The sequence below is a fragment of the Poecilia mexicana genome, unplaced genomic scaffold (assembly GCF_051168715.1).
Source record: "Poecilia mexicana isolate PSO_F unplaced genomic scaffold, ASM5116871v1 scaffold_22, whole genome shotgun sequence".
Classification (NCBI taxonomy): Eukaryota; Metazoa; Chordata; class Actinopteri; order Cyprinodontiformes; family Poeciliidae; genus Poecilia; species Poecilia mexicana.
This window is the reverse complement of record NW_028263391.1, coordinates 16,330,002-16,352,416: the sequence shown is the minus strand read 5'-3', so window position 1 is coordinate 16,352,416 and position 22,415 is coordinate 16,330,002. Positions and strand designations below refer to the sequence as shown.

General features: G+C 38.2%; 1 protein-coding gene across 1 annotated transcript; it reads right to left on the bottom strand.

The window, feature by feature from the left end:
• Positions 1–2,279: 2,279 nt before the first annotated feature.
• plcb2 (phospholipase C, beta 2) lies at positions 2,280–21,387 on the bottom strand. The gene is made up of 32 exons (XM_014980367.2): positions 21,187–21,387; positions 20,939–21,016; positions 20,117–20,185; positions 19,032–19,172; positions 18,296–18,375; positions 18,122–18,175; positions 17,958–18,033; positions 17,731–17,831; positions 17,415–17,575; positions 17,186–17,332; positions 16,848–17,005; positions 15,590–15,672; positions 15,366–15,450; positions 14,883–15,117; positions 14,711–14,796; positions 14,548–14,644; positions 14,367–14,451; positions 14,119–14,243; positions 13,776–13,927; positions 13,269–13,433; positions 13,093–13,192; positions 12,901–13,005; positions 11,947–12,011; positions 11,744–11,834; positions 11,225–11,662; positions 10,857–11,040; positions 10,288–10,429; positions 7,907–7,971; positions 7,408–7,461; positions 7,166–7,223; positions 5,682–5,765; positions 2,280–3,464 (listed from the first exon to the last, which is right to left on the bottom strand). The coding sequence occupies exons 1-32, from the start codon at positions 21,268–21,270 to the stop codon at positions 3,294–3,296; spliced, it is 3,819 nt and encodes a 1,272-aa protein (XP_014835853.2). The 5' UTR covers positions 21,271–21,387; the 3' UTR covers positions 2,280–3,293.
• Positions 21,388–22,415: the final 1,028 nt, after the last annotated feature.

Genomic DNA, 22,415 nt, shown 5'->3' with positions numbered 1-22,415 from the left:
TACTAAATGTTTCTTATCTGGATTTTATGTTACAACTTTTTACATGAAAATGCTGGAATTTTTTGACAACTTTTTTGCAACATAGCTTAAGCTCAAACAACTTGAATTGGAGGTTGTTCTATGTTTAATTTAATCATTTTTTTCATCAAGCCAGCTGTTTGATGAAAATATATAAATTGGTGTTCTCTGCAGCTCCCCCATATTTCTCTAGGTTTCTCAGTTCATGTGTTTGTATGTTTCTAGTTGTAATGCAACAGGATAGAGTTAATAATGCAAGGAACTATAATTTTTGACATCTGCTAGAATCTGTGTAGAAGACTCCACCGAGTAACACTGTTTGTGTTGAGGTGTTTTCCTCATTTTTTTGGACTTCCTTCCAATCAAGATGGATAAAGATCACGGGCCGTTCCTCTCCAGCTTGAAGGAGACAGTCACCCGACGTGTGTTTGCCTTATGTAAGATCAGCCAGAGTGATTCAGGGCTGACTGGACTCACACTCCAAACCGTTCATCTGTGCTGCGCATGAGGTGGCAGGATTCTCGAGCACAAGATGTTTTTCCCTGGTGATTTGTCCCGTTCCGCCTTTAAAAAAAAAAGAAAGAAAGAAAAAAAATCATTCATGTTATTTAATTCAGAAGAAAGGAGTGACAGAAGACAAAAAAAACTGAAAGAAACTAAATGGAAAAAATGTTGTAGATAGTTTGTCAGAAAAAAAAAAGTTTCGGCTCAGTAATGAATGCATGCATGCGAGTGGAAACAAGTGCCTCTCACTGAGAGACAGATGCACTGTTAGCGGAGCTGACATTAAGCTGGAACATGTATCTGTGTTTGAGAGGTTTTTACCTGCATTCGCTGTAATCCTCGTGGCTTTTATTGCGGCACTTGATCCACTGATTCACTGATCTTGCATTTGTTGGAGAGGAAAAAAAACACATTGTAATTATGTGTTACTGCGAGTCAGTCGAGCCATAATGTTCCGAATGCACCTACAAACTTAGGGAGAAAGAAACAGACATAACCTTGAGTCTTCAGTCTCAAGTGAACGGACTTTGCGGACCATGAATCCACAGATTTCTATTTCTGACTGAGATGACCTTATGAGTACAGATAGCACTTATCTGTTGTTCAGAGTGTAAATATGTGTAGCTTGAAAATGCACACCTGATTCCGCACTACATCTACCATTTCAGGACCACATAAGGGCACAATAATAAGTGATTCCAAATTTTCTTTTTCTGCAGTTTACTCATCTATAAAACTTTCAAGACAGAGGGAATCAGTCAAACCACACAGAACAGTCATAATTGCAAGGGGGTGTTGTTTCCCACCATGCGGTCTAAATAAAATGCTATTTTGCATAAATATGACTCATAATTACATATTAATGAATTGGTCTTCCTCCCATGCCGTCACAATCTGTGTTAGACATGCAGGGGCTGGAGAGGGCTTTATTTTAGATAAACCTAATTGATTATTGTGATTTTTTTTCTTTCCTAAACATATCATGTAGGTTAGAATTTATCTTGTTTTTTGTTTGTTGGTTGGTGATAAACATGGCTGTGCATGGTGCAGGAGTGTTTGAAATCGGTGTTAAGTATGTGTGTGTGTATGTGTGTGTGCACAGAGTGACAAGGCTTACTCTGAAGTACACCTTAGATTTCCAGGAAAATGCCACTTAATACTGTATGGCTGCTAGAAATATAAGAAAGCAACTCCGCCTAAAGAGGTAGTTGGAAAATGTTTTAACTGCTTCATTAAAACAATACATAGCAATGCTGTTATAATCCTTATTTCGAAAAGCATAATGCTGAACTCTGTATGATTTTGGCCTGAGAGTCACATGCGACATCATTCAAGCCCAGAAAAGTGTTTTCCTATTGTTATTTAAAGCACAATTTTATGTGAATAAACGGCATTATTTCAGAGGGAAAATTTAATTTTACTCAAAGATAAATGTAAAAAAAGTGAAATCTGAAAAGCTAAACTTTTTGCATTGTAATAGTTTATGATTTTTCTGGTCTGGTAAAAAAAAAAATCCCCCGTTTTGAGCTAGATTTGGACATTATTATGTAGTATGCAGCACTGATGTAAGGATTTTATCAGTGATCTGTATTCTGGATGTGTCTGGCATTACCTCATTACTGTCATCTGTGCTATCTAAAATTTCATTCTGGTTATTTCCAAACCAGATTCGAACCCGCCAGTTCTGATAATTAGTAAACTGTGTATATTTCTCTGAATTTAATATGTGCAAATAAAACCAAAAAAAAAAAATGCACTGAGTGAAAATGTATGTTTATTAATTCAGAGAGCAGGAAAAGTAACATTTATTGCAACTATATAATCACCCAGAGTCATTGCAAAGTAAATCAGGAAACGTTCAGAAAACAGAAATTGATCTTATTTGTGCCACTGACGCAAATGTTACTTTTAAAATGATGAATTAATTTCTGCTTAACTTTGTCACATTTGCACATGCCGCCTTAGCTCCAATAAAACAAAAGGATTTACAACATTGTAGATCAATTAGAAGATGGTCTAGTCAATAAATTATTTTTTTAGTCAGGTGCCAAATATTTCATCTTACTTACAAGTTCTTCAGATAATTAAATCCTCAAACAAATAAATTGAAAAAAAAACTGCGATTACATGGTAACTTAAATATTGAACTGTTTTCATTTAAAATGGATAAAGACCTTCTTTTCTGATAGCATTTTGCACTTTTTCTTAAACTTTTTTTCTAACTAGTTTGCAGAAATAATTAAAAACTCTGTTGCAAATCACAATTGTAAAATATGCGAAGTGAACCTCCGACGTGTTGGGGTTTGCACAAGCAAATGTAAAGGCTTTATGGGAGATTCCTCCTTTAAAACTGTCTGTAATCTTCCAGCAGTAAGTGAAATCACACATGTAAAATCAACAGTGAGAAAGGGAGGCACTCAACCTGCAGACAGTTCTAAACTACTTTAAATGCTACATTTCCTTGTCGAAAGGAGACTGAAATTGCAGCCCTTTTGTATGTTTTATTGGAACAGATCTTTCACTGTAATCTCTAAAGTCAAAAGAAAGGAAGAAATTCAAAACCATCTACCTCTGGCATAAAATACAGACAAGAGGACATTACTGCCTCTTAACTTCCTAAAAGACACTCCTGCTACAAATATCACATCTAATATCTTAAATTCACTCTGAGCTTGGCTAACAATCCTCGTCTACTTTACAGCAATGTTCCAGTTTTAGGTTACATCACAGACCGATGACATAAGTGGCAAAAAGCAGAGAGAGTAGTGCATCTAGCCTACAAATACATTTCCATAGAAGCTCTCACACGGAGGTTTTTTGTCTCCGTCTTCATCGACGTATTCTGGGAAGTGTGCCCCGACGCAGACGTTGACAGCATTCCTCACCTCTGCAGACAGGGACCTCATTTTCTGAGCATGCTCTTTCAGAGCCTCCTGGATTAGCTGCAAACACATTCACCAAACAGTGATTATTACATTGCATTAAAAGAATAGTTCAAGACCTTGAGATGAGGTTGTGCTAAAAAGTTCTGAACTGGTAAAATAATATCTGCAGAAACAAATGATCCTTGCCTCTTCAGTTAGTGTAAATTTAAACTGGGGGACTAAAGTTAGCCTGACAGGAGCCAGCGTGGATGTTTTAAATCAGTTCTTTAAAAAAAAAAAATCAACCAAACTGTCCTTTATTTAGCAGATAAGCGTTGTTTTTTTCGACAGGTGTTTTCATATTTTCCTCAAGCAGCCTCTGAACTGTGCAAAAAACAATATTGCAAAAGTCTTGGCCTTTAACAATATTCACTCTGGCAAACTTTATTTTTGCCTGCTTGTCTTTGCTCTTTGTATATCGCCCATGAAATTTAAGCTTCATTTATTACTTATTTTTAGAGGGATGCATTTCCATATAAACAGAAGCAAAAGTTTGCCGGAGGTTCTGTAATGACATTTCAGAGTTATTGGAGACTTCTTTTAGCATAGCCTTATTTGTTTGCATTGTGAGACCGGGACATATCGGCTATTCTCTCTGCAGTGGAATGTCTCAAATTTTTCTGAGACATTTTTAAATCCCATGTCAGATTTAAGTTGCTAAAGTCCTTTTTTTTAGCATTGATAATGGTAATAAAAATGTATCAGGAACTGATTTTAAAAAGATTTTTGACTCCATTAAAATGAAAAATAAACCAGTTGTAATAAAAGGATAAACTCTCACTGAGTGCTCCCTTTTCCTCCCTTTGTTTATTTGCACTTTCACTTCCACCCACCGCTTCTCATAACATCAGTATTAGCCCACATTTGTAGGCTAACACTGATGTTATGAGACCCACCCTCCATCTGGCCTTTACACGTCAATGTCTAAAAAATCTCGCACCTCTTTTCTCAACATTAGCTGCCAAAATTCCTCTGATTCAAAGGGAACCATTGCAACAAGAAGAGGTTTGACATCATTTGCAGCTGTGGGAGCTTGCTCAGCTGTTTCTATTTTGTCACTTATTCTGGATGTGTCACACTGACACATTCACTAGAAGCACTAAATAGAGATTACTAATAGCAAATTTTAGGGATCTATTAAGGAACCATTGGGATCCGTCGGTAAAAGCATACAATTTATAGTAGGTGTTTAAACTGTGGGTGAACTTTAGGCAATGATGAAATACAGTCAGCTACATGGATTATTTGTTTTTTTAAGAAATAGATATCTAAGTAGTGTGGTTGCACATGTATGGGGTCCCTACACACTGATACCCCTAAATAAAATTCATTGCAGACAATTTCCTTCAGAAGTCACCTGAAAGTAGTGAAAAAGTATTCATACCTTTTGAGTATTTCTACATGTTCCCATAGCAACCACAGACACCACTTCCTTTTATGAGGATTTTTATCATCACAAAATAAGAAATTATTGTGAAGTAAATAAAATGAAATTCAAATCTGAGGTATTTGTTATAAAATCAGAAGTAATGCAAGTGTTTTTAGAACCCTAGGCTACAACACTGTAAAAAAAAATGTTAAGCTCAAAACAAAAACTAAATAACACCAAGACACAACCTGAGTTAAATCAGTGATAAGCTTAGAAATAGTCAGGAGAATTTACAACTATAAGTTCAACATTAAAAACTTCATAATGTACGTTCTGTGTAAAAGATTCATTATGGCATATCATTAAGTCATTAAAATAATTCAAATTTAACTTAAGGGGGCTGTCAGGTTTCACATTAAACAGATTTGAGCCTGGAGTGGAGGTTCTTTTCCCAGGTGAGCAACCCAAAACACACAACCAGAGATTAGACCACAGTATATTTATAATACCCGGCCAGTCCAAACCTAAACTCAACACGAAACCTGTCGCATGAACAGTCAGTTGATGTCCACTGACAGTATCTATCCAATGCGACTGAGTTTGGTGTATTTTCTCAGTAAGAATGAGCAAAAAATTCAGTCTGTTCTTTGGTTCCTTTCTTGAGTTTCTTCTTCCTAATTCATATTATAGGTGTTGTTCTAGAACATAAAATTCTAATAAAATAGAAGCTTGTGCTTGTAGCATGATAAAATGTGAAAAAAAAACTTAATGAGGCACGAATACTTTTCTGAAAGGAAGTAGTCATCCCTTGTTCAGTTTCATTGTTCTGTGAAAAATCCTGAGCCTCTTGATGTCAGTGTGTGTACCTGATTAGTCATTCCCTTGACTTCCTCCAGGGTAGCAGCTTGTTTCTTCATCAGAGCCTCTTGTTGTGGGCTGAAGTCTGCAGACTGTAACACAGCAAAACACAAAACATCTTCCATTGATTTGTGGTTTTCATAAAGAGGTTTGAGTATGTCTGTGTATGTAGTGTGAGGGATGTACAGATTAGTTGTTTTGTCTGTAAGTAGTTTATCTGCTCATGTTTCTTCCTGAGAGCGTATGTACACATCCCCATGGAATGCAACCTGAGAGAGAGGATCGATGCAGTTAAGTCGCCGGTTCAGTCCTGCTCAGTAAGATTGCTCAGCCCTTGCACTCCAGCACTCAATACTGTGCCACTGCTGATTAGACGAGCGACAGTGATGTAAATAGTCGCGGTAATTAATGGATAAATCCTGATTATGTTGATCAGCTTGATCAACCACACCTTCTGCAATGCGACCAGAAGGTGTGGGAGGGTGAGCGAGGGTTTTCTTCTGCGCTACAGATTGAGTCAAGTGTTGCAGCGCCCAGTAAAAGGGCCTGGTCATTAACCCAGATGCATCAGATCTAAATCCTGATGAGCTGACAGGGGAACAAGAGCAGAGCTGAGTGACTCATTGACCACGCATGCATTAACTCGTTCCTTTTGAGTAGCTTCTGAGTAATGGGCAAGCCTGGCCTATGGTTGGGATCTGCTGCACTTTATTCAAAAGGTGAAAAGAGTCTGTCAGCGCACTAGAGACTAAGGTCTTACTGTGGGTTGACAAGATACACAGATTCTTTCGTGTGTGGGAGTACTTACGGGTCAGAAATGTGTGCATGTTTTCCTGTTAGTAACATGTGGGTGTACGGGATGTGAACATGTTTGCTTTAGCATGCCTCGGGTAAAAATTCTTCCACGTTTGATTCAAATATGCAAGCACTTCATAGTTACAAATTTGAAAATAATAATCTGTTCAATGCACTAGTATAAATGAGCAGAAAATAGTTATTTTAGATGTTTAATAGTCCAAACATCAAACAAGGTCTTAGACTGGAGTGCTTCAACCTTACCAAAGGTGTAGTAAACCAAAAGGTTTGTCCCAAATTGGGAAAATTAGAAAAAGTACAGCGATGGTGGTGTAATGCTGTAGGGCTTGTTTTCTTTGCCCCCTTTGGGCATTTAGTACAGATTAAGCATCTGTAACTGCCACTGCCTCATTATGGAGCACCTTTTAGATTTACATCATGGATGTGCAGTCAAGAAAATCTGCATCAACGATGTAAAATCATCATGTCAACATGAAACCAAAATCTCTAAGATTTCTGGTCCATGTATACATTTAACACCTCGTTGAATATATTCCACAACGAAATAAGGTCATTTCTGAAGATAAATGGGTGTCAAATGCAGTACTAGCATGATGTGCCTAACAAACTGGCAGATTAGTGTACATATTACAATGTATTTACAGTAAAACTATTAAAACTACAGCTGATTACTTACAGCAGCATCAGACTGACTGGTCTCGTCCAGCATCTCGGTGCTCATGGCCCTTTTCAGCCTAAATGAGGATAAATTAAGAGATTACCTTTGCAATAAAAAAGAAACTGCACTTTATATAAATAATCCAGTTTCTAGGAGTGAGTTGTTTTTTATTGCTTAAATTCTCATTTCTTTTCATTTTCACATGGCAAAACTAATAAACTATGAAGAAAAAGAAAAAGCAATTAAGACTATGAACTTACTTTGACTTCTCTGTGGAGGAACATTTTAGAGCTTTCTTCTTTTCTTTGGCTTCACTATGGATAAAAAGACAAAAGATAATAAAGAATGTAAAAAAAAAAAATAACTTTTTGAACAATCAATCTTTAAGCAAAAGTTGCAGGTCTGACTGTTTCTGGTGTGACCTTATCGGAGTTGCTTTTGCTTCCCCGCTGTTGTTTAGGCACCTGTTGGATTATAACTGTCCTGAACTAACCATCTGCCCACTGGGGACTTTGGACAACACACACCTAACACCATAAGCCAGCCAAGGACATTGGAAGACCCGCCTGCTGAGGTGATTCATTCAGCATTCGATGTATTCTCTTTGCCAAATGTCAAGTTTTTCACCTCAGATGACACATGCACACACAGTCAGAGTCGCACTGAAGCCTCGGGATAAAGATTAGACTCAGAGGGACTCAGCAAAGCCTTCTTGATGTGTGCATCATGTCACAGTTGTTTTTGCATGTGTGACCGTACCTCTCCAGGGTCTTCAGCTCAACGGTGTGTCTCTCCATGGCCATCTCCAAAAGCTTAGCAAGTCTCTGTCGCAGCAGAACAAAAGAGTGGTACAGTCTTAGTCAGTATGTAGGCGTAAAAGAAGCATAAGTGATAAATTGGTGATTTATGAAAAATGAGCATGGACAGAGCAATAAGTCTATTTAAGGGCCAGTGTGCCCTTAAATAGACTGACAATTTGCAAAAAGAACCTTAGCCTGATGCATAACAAAATTTGTTGTTTTTTTAAACACCTTTTCTCATGATCCCAGAAGCACAACAAAGAGAGGTAAAATTAGCTGCTGCAGGCTAAAGACGAATTCACACCAAGTTAAATAAAGACGGTGGAGAAATGAGTGAGTGGCTGTTAGATATGAGAGGAGCTTTATTACAAACATATTCAGATTTTTTTTTTCAGAGTCTAATTTTAAGATCCTCCCTATAATAATAGAATAACAAAATAATTGGTTCAAATGTCTTGATATAATCTAATAGAGCAAAACTAACCCACTTATGACTATGGCGTAAAATGGCTAAGGGACCGCTTCAAGCTTTCAGGGACAAATAAAGAAGCATAAAGCTGAACAACAAAGTAATACTACTTTGCATGGCTATATCAGGTTGACTTCAGTTTGAATGCAATCAAAGAAATGCTGGAAGAAGCTTAGAATATCTTCCATTTAATAATTCATTTCAGGATGATATGTAATTATTTCTTGAAAAGGAGATTTTGCTTTCAATAACCATCCACTGATATAATGAACAAGGAAGGGTTAATGAGGTAAAATTAGCAATGAGCCTCAAAACAGCATGATGCAGAGCTAAGAGCACACAGACACTGAAATGAAGGATCCAGATCCAAAATGTCCATGACTCATAGAAAGGTTGTAGCAATCAATCTTTTTGAATTCGAATGAAAGACAAGTTTTACCCTGAAATGAAAACCTCGCTGTGATTTTGGCCTTTTGACCAGCTGATAAGCATGTGGGGTAAAAGAGAGAGAATCATCAGCTAAAATACTCAAGGGTCTGTACCATGACACAAAACCTATTTTGAATCTTTTGAAACAAGGATTGAGGGAGAATTGCATTATACGCTTAGAGTTTGAAAAACAGATTGTATTTATTGAAAGTTTCAAATCACAACTTTTGATAAACTGTGTTAAAACCATAATTGGGTGAGTTCCTGTCATGGGATGGGGATTTGCAATACTTCTGGGCGTCATCAGAATAAAAATAAAACTTTGGACAATATTAATATTAAGAAAGAGAATAATATTAAGTGGTTCTGGTACTGAACCTTGAGGTTCACCTTTACTGACTTTGAGGTATTTAGAAGTTGTGTTCTGTCAATCAAATACTTTTTAAACACTAAGCTATGCATCAGCAATAAATGGTACATAAGTAAACTACCTCAAGACATCAATTAAGAGAGCATCAAACTGTTACGTAGTGTCAATACACTACATATTATTATCAATAACTAAGAGCTGCTGCCATTTTAGCATGTTTTTTTCTAGCATTTTAGCATGCTAGAAAAACAGAAGCACATTTTAGCATGTTTTTTTTTCTAGCATGGAAATTTGATATAACTTCACTTATATATCATTAACGTTTTTTGGGTTTTTTGTTTTTTTTACTATGTATTTATTTATTCATGACAACATCAGAAACGTTTGATGTGTTCACAATGGAGTAGCTATGTTTATCTACTAACTGTTGAGCCTGAATTGAGATTTTCTGGTTGGTCTTCTAGTACTAATGTCTTTTTTTATTCTACTCTGTGCTTATATCTCATGAGTCCTCATGTTGCTAAAATGTGCTTCTGTTTTTAAAACCACTGTCTCAGAGTGCTCTGTTGGGTACAGGGTGAGTCACCTTAAAAGCACTTCCAGAGCCTTTCTGATGCCATATAAATAAAAGCTTGTTGTCCATCTTGGCTTACAGAAATCCCCCTGCTGCCTGCGCATGCTCTTGCAGAAGCAGGAGATAAAACGATAGCTAAAAAAAAGACTTTTAAAGCTTGCACGTGCCACAGACTGTTATTTGACACTGTTTGCCTCATTTTAAATGTGATTCTCAAACTGCATCCCTTAGCAAAGTTTTCACACCCTTGACCTTTTTCAGAATTTTTCACATTACAGTCACAAATTTTGATGCATTTTATTATGATTGTGTGCTATGGACTAACAACAAGTAGTGGATAATTGCCAAAATTGAGAAAAATGATTTATAAAATTATTAATTGTTTTCCATCTCCCAATTATACATTGCTTTTTCATTTTCCGTTCCAAATAAATAATAGACAATGATAAAATACATGACTGCTTTTGCAGAGGATGGTATGAACTGTCTTTGACTTGCCTCGGTAGCGCACTGCTCTTTCTTTTTCTTCGTCTGATCACACTGTTCCGTCCACAGAGCTTGTAGCTCGGTCTGCATTTTGTCCTTCTGGTCCTGAACGCGTTCTTTCTTCACACTGTTGTCAGAAGAGTTGTCTCCTCCCCTGGTGGAACACAACAAAGCAAAGCATATTTATGAAGAAAGGGTTAATAAGAGCACAGCTTGCCAAGGCTGATTCTGTGTGCGTAAAAAAAATACTGCAGGCAAAATTCATTTGGTGATATTATGCATCATTTAATATTCAGCTAGGAAACTATGCTAGTTGCAGAACATTATGCATACATCCAAAAATAATCTTGCTAATGAGCCCGACAAAAAAAAACAACAGCAACAACTTCCTTGGTGGGTCAGTGCAAATATGCCTCAATATTCAGTGCTGCTTTGCAAGAAGGGGAACAGTTTTTGGTGCCTGGACAACACAAATTAGTGAACCAATTGACCCCTGAACACATAGGCATCATCAACAATTGCTTTTGTCAAACATTCTACTGTTTTTCATTTTAAAAAAACAAACTAAAATATCCACATACTCTTTCTTCTTCAGTGAACCCTTCTTCTTGATAGCCTTGAAAGAGTCGGAGTATTTCTGGATCAGGTCTTCTGCTTTTTTCTGATATTTCTTTTCAGCGTCTTTCATCTCCTTTTCCTGACGCTTGATGACCTTCAGATAGTTCTTGTGTTGTGTGAGCTGCTCGACAGTCACGGTACAAGGCTCTGCAACAGAACGAGACAGCGAAAAGTCGCAGGAATCTCCTATCTTTTCGGAGCATAATAAAATTTAATCAACAAAATACATTCAAGATTGATTGATATTTTGTCTTTCCGAAAGCTTTATTAACAGCGTGGCAAGAGGAGGGAACATGTGATGGATGCAGCACATGAAACACTTTATCGTTACCTTCACTACTAGAGGGGGACTGAGATGAGTCACTTGATCCTGCTGATTCTGACGGCAAGCTGGCCAGGGACACAGATGCGTCCTCTGCAGGAGCGTCTTCTCCAGAAGCGGGTGCAGGTGCCTCCGAATCTTCTTTATCTTCATTCTTAGGGTTTGCATCAGGATCGGTGCCTTCTTCCTCTTTGGCTTCTGGAGCTGCCGCTGACTTTGGGTCAACTTCTTTCTCAGCTTCAACTTCCTTATTGGCTGCAGGAGCTTCAGGAGGAGATTGAGATTCAAGTTTTCCTGCATCTGGCTCATCGTCTTTAGTAGGAGCGGCATCGGGGGTTTGAGACTGCTCAGGCTGTTCTTTAGTTTCTTCTGCACCGGTTTCAGAAGGAGACTGGGACTGACTGGTACTTTCATCGGTGTTTGGTTTAGGTTCGGATGCAGCCTTTTCTGAAAAAGTTAAAGAATCATAAATCAGGAAGTGATACTTGGTGCGAGAGTCAAAGAATGGTCAAAATGAGAGGTTATTACCTTCAGCAGGGGCCTCATTTTCCTTTGCCTTTCCTGCAGGGGGTTGATCCCCAAGAGGCAACTCATAGGGAGAGATGTAGTCGGATGATGACTGCAGGGGTTAGAAAACAGAACAGAAACAACCCAGCAGAGGTTGTCATCTTCCAGGAACAGAAACACTGCTGTTAGATGTTTTCATAGTAAATCAAATAAGATCATTTTACCGTTTTAGGGGTCTTTGAGGTCTTGTCTGCACCCTTTGTTGGGTTAAATAAGTCTTCTGTGAAATCTGAGGAAGGAGTGAAACACTAATGTTCTTATTCACTGGGATAAGGCTTATCCCAGTGAATAAGAATATAATCAAAATGTTTAAAAAGTGAAACATATATTATATAGATAAAAAAAGAGGCTTTGATATAGAAATGTTAGCTTATTGTTATATGCATTACATGCTTTGTTAGAGATTATTTTCTGCATCATCACAAGTTGGCATGTAAATGATCAGCCTGTGTCTCTGTGGAAGGGCTAAGGAAGTATCCCACTTTCAATATGACCCTTTTGATTCTCTATGGTGGTAAGATTGGCAATTAATTATGGTGATTAAAGTGGGTGTTGGTATTTTTAGCATGTGTTTACCAGCTCCCAGGACTACTGGAAAATGAAATCAGCATTTTCATAGCTTTCCAAGTCTCCAACATGAGTTCCCAAGTCATCACTGACGACAGAAACTTTGCACTGAACCTCAGCACTTCTTCCAGACTCTGGGATCCTGGTTTCCAAATAAAATGCAAATTTTCTTTTCACCTTTAGCAATAACCTTTTAGTGCTGACCCTTCTTGTGCAGAGTGTTAGAGATTGTCTGCTAGTAATATTTCCTATTATTGTATGGATCACAACATTCCTTTAACAACGTAATTCTGTATTTATCATTTTTTTTGAAAAACGTTGTTTTAGAAGCTATGATAATCAAAATTACCACAAAATGTATGCTTCAGATATATTACTCTGAATATGAAAAATATACAGGCCTAAAGAATTATAAATAAAAAAAAAACATTTTCTGTGATATTACAGTTTTTTGACATGCAGCATTCTATATTGTGTTTCCCCTTGTTAGCAGTCACATTGATGGCAGATTTTAACCTTCTAACTTGGAAACAGAACAAAAAGCCAAGCACCTGCAAAGGCAGCGGGGATGTAGTCCTTGACCTCTATGTACACAAAGAGAGCAGGCAGAGTGAGAGGCATGTTGCTCTCACTGCGCAGGCAGATGTGATGGAAGCCTGCAGGGGACAAATGAAAACTGTGATTTTAAAAAACAGCAGCCCCTTTTGAACTGAGAGCATCCTCAGCAGCTCATGTTCACTGACCTGACTGGATGGCATCGATGGGGATTATTCTGTGTCCCACAAATTTCCCATTCTCTTCATGAACAACAATTCGTAAAGAAGCCATTTCTGGAAGCAAGATCTATAAATAACACACATATTGGGTCTGAGAGCTGAGCTGCATGTTTTACTCTTTGGAGCCATCTTACTGTTCCTACCTTCTCAAAAACAAAAGGCTCCTCATTCCACACCGGGTTAATGGCGTTGGGCGTGGTGGACCACTTGGTGCGATATTTTTTCTTGGGGTCACCTGGCAACCCAATCACTTCCACTTCAACCCCGGTTTTCACACTCTTTTCGGAAAGAAACTGTCCTGAATAGATCTGTTGGGACAGGTGCGTGAGATTCGATAAAACACAGGTACGAACTGAGAATTATGGGATTGATGTGAGAATTATGGGATTGATGAGTGATGCTGTGGCCACGCATGCTGATGAGCGAGTGGATATAAATGGAGGTGAGGTTTTCTGTCATGCAGGGTCTGATAAAATACCAGGAAAACAATATTCTGTCACAGTTGGAAGCAGACATTGTACTCTGAAACCAAACAAAACATGAGCACTCTTCCCAGAACTATAGAGGCTAATTTGGTGCTCAAATTAGAGCACGCAAAAAACAACCTGGCAAAGCATAAAGAGAAATATGATAAGAAGTTCTGAACCTGCCTTTATGGTTAATGTGCTTGCCACGACTGTGTCAATCCTGTCACAGAAAGGGTCAAACTTTTTGTCGCTGCGGCGCATCACGTCGTGTTTGAGGAGGTAACCCGTTCTGCCATTGAATTCAAACAAGGCCATGTTCAGCTGCATGGGGAAATCTGAAAATACACAGAACCAAGGCCCAATTACGCCACCTCGCTTCAGTTTCAGGAGCAACAGTGAGCCGCACTGGGGATGCAGATAGCGGCAGAGGTCAGTGTAGCTCAGAGAGGTACACCACTGACCTCCAGTGGTGAACAAATGAAAATCTGTGAGTTTATCAGTAACGTGAAAAACAATTTAAATCTACCCATTGTTTGATAGTTGAGGGCCACCATTTGACAGCCTACGTTCCAAAAAGGCTGAGGGCTGTAGTTGGAAGAATCCATTCTTGTTCCTTTGGGGTAAATTCTGCTCATCTGTCTCTTGTTGTATCTATAAAATAAGGTTTAGGAAGTACATTTTCAAGTTTCTTAAATTAGTTCTTTTTTTATTAACCTGTTTTTTGGGGGTTTTTGTCCAGATTTTTTTAAGTGCAGGAGTTCTTTTTAAGGATACTCGACAAATTCAACAGCAGTCTTGGAAATCATTGCCTCGCCTCTGGTTTCCACAAAAGATGAGATGACATAGCTCTTGTTTTTCTCTGAAGAAAAAAGAAAGAAGGAGAAAAAAGTCTGACTTTTGGATCTTTAAAAGAACCGAAAAAAATGCATTAATGTCATATGAGCTGATGTTATACTTTTGGCATTTTCAAAAGAGATGAATTTGTTGGGCTGGATGTAGTTGACTATGGATGACATAGCCTCATACGCAGTCACTTCCTGTCCAGCCGTGCCCTGTTGGGGAGATGACAGGAAGTTAACTGATGTTTGGACCCTTCGAGGAGAAATCTAGTATTTTACCTCATCTGATGTCTTCATTTTCTCCTCATCCTGTTCTTCGGTATCTTCTTGCTCCTCGTTGTCTTCTGTAGCAGCCTCTCCCTCAGCTTCCAACACACAATTATAACATCAATACATTGTAAGTATATGGACCTGGACTGTATTTCTGTTACACTGGATTTTTAGAGTGGACCTTGATTTTCCGGGGTGGGAGCTGCTGGGTTGCTTGCATCCTGGGAGGAGGCATTTGGATCCTGGGTGGGTTCAGCTGCAACCGTCTGTTCGGTGACGGCAGCAGCAGTCTGGTCTGTGGCGGCTGCGCTGGTTTTCTTAGCCTGGGCTGGTTTCTCGTGGCTGCCCTTCTTGTTCTTGATGAGGATCTTGCCCATGAGTTCAGATGGGCTTGGGATCTGCTGGCCTGGCTTCAGCTTGATACAAGACATAGGGAGTAGACAACTTCAAGTAAACTTTTCAAGTTGAAATATTAAAATGTTTGTCTTTTTCAAGATAATTACACAAATTACACTGGTATTATTTTGTCGATTACTCAAGGTTTCTGTATAATACATTATTGCACCTGATGTATCAAAGAGGGTTTGTTTCACAATTTCTTAGAGAATAGATCACAACTTGATCTAGTATTTGACATAAATCTATATTTCAGGAAAAAGCTTACAGGGTATTTTTCCAGAGGCTCTGACAGTAGAGCATCACCAAACAGGGTTTTGCAGTAGTTTGCCATTTTCTCCTGCTGTTTCACCCTAAAAACAGACCAGAAAAACACCCAAATCTGCTTAAAAGGTCCAAATACATTGTTACTATTTCTTTTCTTTTTTTTTTTTTAAGGCAAATTATTGGATCATGTAAACAATAAAACGGATCTTCTTAAAGAAAGCTTACGAGTCAACGTGGTTCTCAAATGAGAGAACGACAGGATATTTTGAGGTCTTGAATGCACTCTCAGCAATGGCTTCAATCACATCCTGTTGATGACACAAAGTATAATAAATAAGTATTTATCGATGTATGTATTTGTCAAAAGTGTTGTTGTTCTACTCAACACTTTTGTTGAAATTATTCTTCGCTTTCCCAGAACTTATCTAGAATTTGTTGGCTATTTTCTGGTGATTTCCAGAAAGCCTAATTCATATTCCTTCAGCGTTGAGCTTACTTTTTCTCATTTTGTGGCATAACTTACACAAAAGTTCCAAGTAACCTTTCTGGAATTTATGGGTTACTTTCTGAAAATGTATGGTCAAGTTACTTTCCAATGAGTTACAGATTATTTTCCTGGATCTGAAAGGTCACTGTGCAGAAATTCCTGGCTATCTGCTTGTGGTTACTTGTTCCTTTCTATGTATTTCTATATATTTTTCTAAGGTTATTAACTCAAATTACTGTGCAGATTCCAGAATTTACAGTACTGGAAAGATCAAGATGACTATCCGGATCTTTTCAAAACTTATTATTATGTCTCTAAAACATATTAATTGTCTCCATGGAAGTAACAATGGAGATTATTACTTCTCTGGATCTCACAAGTTTTAACCCAGTCTTCAAAAGTAACCTATGTGAGCTCTAAAAGGCAAGCTTTATATTTAGTACAGCACCAGGATGCAAATCACCTCCTAATCTAGCCCATTCCCAGCTAGTACACTTTAAATCATGTCAGTCATGCACGAAGTTACCAGAGGTTGTATTATGTATTGTTCTTGATTTATGTAAAAGCATAAAGTCAGTGTTACAAGCCTCATGTTAAAAAAAAAAAACACTGAACAACTTTCCAAAAAGTATGAACCTCAGTTTGTCTAACAATGAATGCTGAAGTCATTTCAATGCTGAGCACCACTCTCAGATTTAAATAAACTAAACCAAGCCACACTTGGGCCCCTCGGTCCCTGCAGCTGTCCTTAAAAGGAAGTGTTGAGTGTAAGAGGATAACACCTGCCTTCCTGTATGTGTTTGTCTTTTACTGTGAACTCTGAAAGGCTTTCTGCAGTTTAGCTTATTTTAAACAAGCGAGTCAGCATGAATTAATGACTTAAAACTTCTTATGTGTTTTAAGAGAATATTGTTTTTTGTTGCACATTTCTGAGAATTCATGTTGTTTAGTGCAAAGACAATCCCCTCAAATATTGCCAACAACATCTGAAACTACCTTGAAAAGGATCTCGGTGCACATGGTGAAGCCATGGGTGATGATGGGCTCTTCATCAGGAGGCTTTCCTTTCCAGCAGTCCAGCTCCAGACATCTGCATCCAGACAGCAGGCACTGACGGTACATCTCTGGAGACGATACGCCAGAGAACTGACCAGCTGAGCAGGGAGAGGAAAAACATATGTTAAGGTTTGCAAATGCATTCACTTGTTTAGGGTTTAAATGGAACTTGAGGGGGGCGGGGGGATATCTGTTAATGGAAACAATACATGGACCAAGAAGTAGAATTAAAGATTTGCTCCAATGATTTTAGGGCTGAAGTCAGGCCAGTGTTTGACCTGTTAGGTATGTGTTGTGCGAGGACTTGATGAAGTAGTGGGGTATGGGTTGGGTCATGTCCTGACACTTGGCCAGCTTGTCCTGCATGACTACTGATGTCTCTGGACCCATCAGGAAGAACAGAAAACCTTCTGGAGAGATCAGACCTGCAGATTGATAGAAAAATAATTACACCAAAAGTTCAAAAGTATCAATGAAGCAAGAAGTTGATCTTCTGTGAGTTTTCACCTCTGTTGGAGTTGGTGGTGAGTGGTTCATACTTGTCAATCAAGGCCTTGATCTGGTCTTGCCGCAGACGTGGAAACAGTTCCTCATTGAACCGAGAGTCCCGCTGCTTTTCATTCAGGAACTTGGTGAAATTTTCCTTCGTCATGGTAGGTTTGGTGGAGCTGGAGTGCAGAGTGAAACAATGAACCTCATGGTGCTCAACCTTTTCACAGTCCACTATCCCCCAAGTTGTTAGGGTGGACGAGGTCGAGAAAAGCCAAAAGCCAGACCAGAATAATTTCATCTCTTCTCTTCGACAAACAATGACATGACCTACTATGAAGTGAAGATCTCAAAGATTTCTGGTCTAGGACAGAGATTTGTCAGGAAGGTCTTGAAGGCAGCTTCAGTGAATACATCAGGCTTGATGGTGTCATACTGGAACAAATTAGATTTTATATCACATCTTGTTAATAAAAAAAACCCTAAAAAAAGAGTTGGGCATAGACAAACTAGGGATGGATTTAAAAATAAAAATGCAAGGTATTTTTTTTGGTTTCCGACCTTTCCTTTGGGGAGGTGAGCTGAAGCTAAAGCACTTTCAACCCTCTTCTTATCAGCAGGGAACATTTTGTAGATGCTTTGGGAAGCACAACCAATATATTAGGCAAAACTATACACATGCACACACACAGTGCAAACTGTGAGACAGTTGATCTATAACCTACTTCTTCACTGGGATTTTGCCGTCCTTGTTGGTCTGAAGAGAAATGCGGATGTATCTGAAATTGATTTCATGGGATTTTGATTAGAATTCAAAGTGCAAGTAAAGAGAGAGCTCAGTCTTATGCAGTGGCTATTTTCATTTACATCTGCACCATTGTCACGTTAAGTGCACTTACATTTTCTCCAGGAAAACCTGTCTGCATGCATTAGTTCTTGCAGCATTGTATGCTATTCCAAGAATGTCATCTGCCCAGTTCTTAGAACAGAAAAATACACAGAATATTGAATTATATTCAAAGTAATTGAGAGAGGAGATTTATAGTGCTTTGCAAGACTATCAGTGCCTGTTGATGTTTTTTTTTTTTTTTTTTTACATTTTATCATGCTAAGAACAAAAACCCAGCATGTATTTCATTGAGAATATGCATACCACACTTTTCAAGAAAAGAAAATGAAAACCATGGATCATTTGCTTTCTACTTCCAAGTAATGCATTAGCAGTCTTGTGTTGGCATGTCATAGAGAAGGAATGAAATGCGTTGAAGTGTATGTTTGTGATATGACAAAATGAGAAAATGTTAATGAGTGTGAATACTTTTGCAAGGCATCTCAATTAGTGTATGCAAGATTATAAAAATGCACACTTTCACCACTAGATGGTGTGAACATGGCAGCAGTTCAGGACATTCTGGTAAATGTTGTATTTGAATGAAGAAAATTTGTAATTTTATTTCAGCTGATTAAATATAAATGATGGCGCCATAAAGTCTAATAAAGCTAAAAAGGAAGCTGTGAGTGCCTTATTAAAGGGGAAGCAGCGGATTATTGCATAATGGCAGGCGGCTTCTGTCTGTGTTTAAGCCATTTCAGGGAACAAGCGACAGAAAGACTCATGCAGGGGTTTATTTTTACCTGAGTCACTTTTTCTTTTGAGGCAAAGAAGTTGTGATAGGTCAGATTCACCATGTCTGGGCCTGAGACGATGGTCAGTGTTTTGGCAAGGTGGTTGCTGTCGGGGAAGTCCAGGTTGAAGACATTGCGGACTTTTGGATGCTGTGAAAAGACAAAAGTACCATCGAAATTTGATTGGTCTTAATTTTATTTATTTAGTTGGTTATTTGTTGAGCTTGAATTACAAGTTAGATTATTTTTACCCATTTAAATAAAGACCATTTTGAATCTGCACACAGTGGATATCTGGAGGATTCATCTTTACAAACAAATGTGGTGACCAGAATATGCAAACACATGCACAGGCACTTTGAAATCCTTACAAGCACACACACACACACACACACACACACACACACACACGCACACACACACACACACACACACGCACACACACACATACACAGAGAGAGACACAACACACAGGAAAAAGCAATTCCATGTTTTAGATGGGACCTTTCAAGGCCTCTCCACAATCAATCACTTTCCTCTCTCAGTGATGCAGAAATGACGTCAGCCTTGGAGCAGCTTCCCAAATGCTCCTCAGGGGCCATATAGAAAGATGTACTTCCAGCTGCACCCTGACTGAAATTATGCAGCTCTCTCAGCTCTCCAGGGAAACACATTTCCCTCTCAGTGAGGCATGACGATGGACGGCTGCATGTTGCAACTCAGTGGGGGCTTTCGAGGCCTAGAAATGAACTGCAACTAACTGGCAGCTTTCAGCTCAAAAAAGGAGAAAATAAAAACAAGCCCAATCCCAGAGGACACGGATCATGAGTTAGTCAGAGTGTGCTTATGTCTCTTTGTGCACCGGTGCCTCAGTGCGTTTCATCTGGAGTTGGGCAGAAAGCCTCGTGCGTTTGTCCCCTGCTGTTTTTTTGCAATGCAAATATGTTTCTCAAATTAATGGGCAAACTAAGGGCTCAACACCGTATTTGCATGCATGCAGAGATTCCTATACAAGAAACAACTTTTATTTGACTAAATTGCAAAGAAACTGCAGATTATTAAATAATTTAATAAAGTAATTAAGCAATACTTACTTTGGGAAGTTTTGCATATTTTCCTGTCCTTGTGTCCCTGATTGTGGCAACATCCAAGAACGTTGTCTCCTAGAAACAAGAGTCGGAGTCATATCTTGCAGTAAACTCTTCGTATCAGCACTGGGCCAAATACAGATTTAGATACTACAACAAAATCTATGGGATTTACTTCTCCTGTAGGAATATTATGCTTTCTTAAAGTAATATGCAACACCATGCTATTATTCTGTTTCAGCCAAAACACTTGAGCCATATATTAAAGCCGCACAGGTTTTTTTTTCTTAATGTGGTGACCTTAATGAGGGGGAGCAGGGCACTGGAAGACTGACAATCTAGAAAAATGAAAAGGATCACAGTCCAAGCGCACGTCAGCACTAATCAATAGCTGCCTAGGAGGGAAGGAGGCCAAAGGAGCTGAGTTATCCCACAGCCTTCACAGATTGGAATCACATGAATTTTATTCACTGTCTGAATCTGGGCCGCACTCACCTGCCTTTCAAATGTGAGCAGATACTCTGTCTAACACAATCCAATGCATCAGCTCTACAACAAAATCCACCTACATGAAGGTCACATTTTAAAATAATTCTCAGCTTTCTGAACACTGCGGTCCAGCTGTGAGCTGGTTGCAATCGCAGCTTGCCAACTTTGTAGCTCGGATACAAAGAGAGTAAACAAATACTGTGCAATTAAGCTGAAAGGTTGTTTTTTTTTTAAGATGCTGTCATTTGGATTGCACTAATAGTCTTTTCTATAACACTAATCGCACTGGCTTAATGACTGAATCTTGGTTGCCGTTTCAGTCGCTGAAAAATTGATTACCTTGCTTTGGTTTGTCCAGTAGACATAAAAACCTTTCGGATCCATCTTCATGGTGACGGGAACAGTCTTTGTTGTGTCCTTGGAAGAGAGGAGGGAATTGGCTTTCACACAAATTAAATGTGTATTGATTTTAAACAATCCACTTGTTGCAGTACACATTCACCTGAGATGTACCAGACTTTGAGCGAAGTGATGAACTGATTTTTAGATGAAAACCAGTTTCCTTCCTTACCAAAATGTTCACTCACCTCTGACCACTTGGTAAACCGTTCTCCTTTCACCAGATAGTCTTTGACCTCTGGGGGGTCAAGGAAGTATCTTTTCTTATTCATTCTGCCCCTCCTGCCCAATTAAACCTTAAATAAAAACTGAATATCCACCATCCTTATACCCTCTGACTAGCTTATCACTCCATCTGAATCCAAAAGATGCACTAAACTGGAGTTCATCCCATCTGACTAGAGTCAGGACGCACCCTAAGTCAATATGCATTGCAAATGAAGTCAGGGAAGACCCATAGCAAAGCGAAAGGTGAAGCTAAACATCCTGTGATTTAGTGACTTATATTCCAACAAAAAGGTGTGGTTAACAAGTGATTAAACATAACATATATCTCACATCAGAAAATATGTTTTTAATGCAACAACACAAATATTGACAGTTTTAGTTTAGAGTGGTACCAGAATATTAAAATCCAATATATAATGATCAAATAGTTTGAACAGTCAAGAGAGAGTAGTGCTCACAAAATGTTGTTACTGAACCATGGGTTTAGTCATGAGGAATCTTTAGAGACGACATAAAAACTACGGTAGCTGAGCTAGGAGATGGCACAGCTTGAGCAGAAGTTCAGTAAGTTCAGTGAATATTACCACACCCCAATTTTGAACCTGAGTAATGTGTTCAGTTGTTGTATTTGAAAGTTCATTAGAGACGGTTCCAGAGATTTTTCATCTCCATTTGCTTAACCATCTTTAGTCAAAGTTAAACAGAATAAATCCATACAAAAAACAAAAAAATCTTTTTAGGCTTCTGCATGACTGACAAACTGTTGACAAATGTTAAATTGTATTCATTTTAATTAGCATTTTGAACATTTAGTTCTTTAACAACTATATATATATATATATATATATATTCCCTTTTTCAAGTAATTTGCAGACCAGCTTTAACCTCAGACATATGTATTTAAATATGTGTATTTAAATTACACATAGAAGTATAATTATTAATGAATAGATCCCAGTGTGATTACCACTGAATTTAATTTGTGTTCATAGTTCTCACTTAGTTTTAAATAACAAAGTATAAAGTTTTACAACTTTATACCTTATAAAGTATAACTTTCATGTAGCAAAATATACATACGTCTCTTTTTGTTTTTTTCTTTTTTAATAAATAAAAACACCAATTTGTCTATGAACATTAATAACATTTAATAATGTTATTATTAAATAATACTCCATGGAGATGGCAC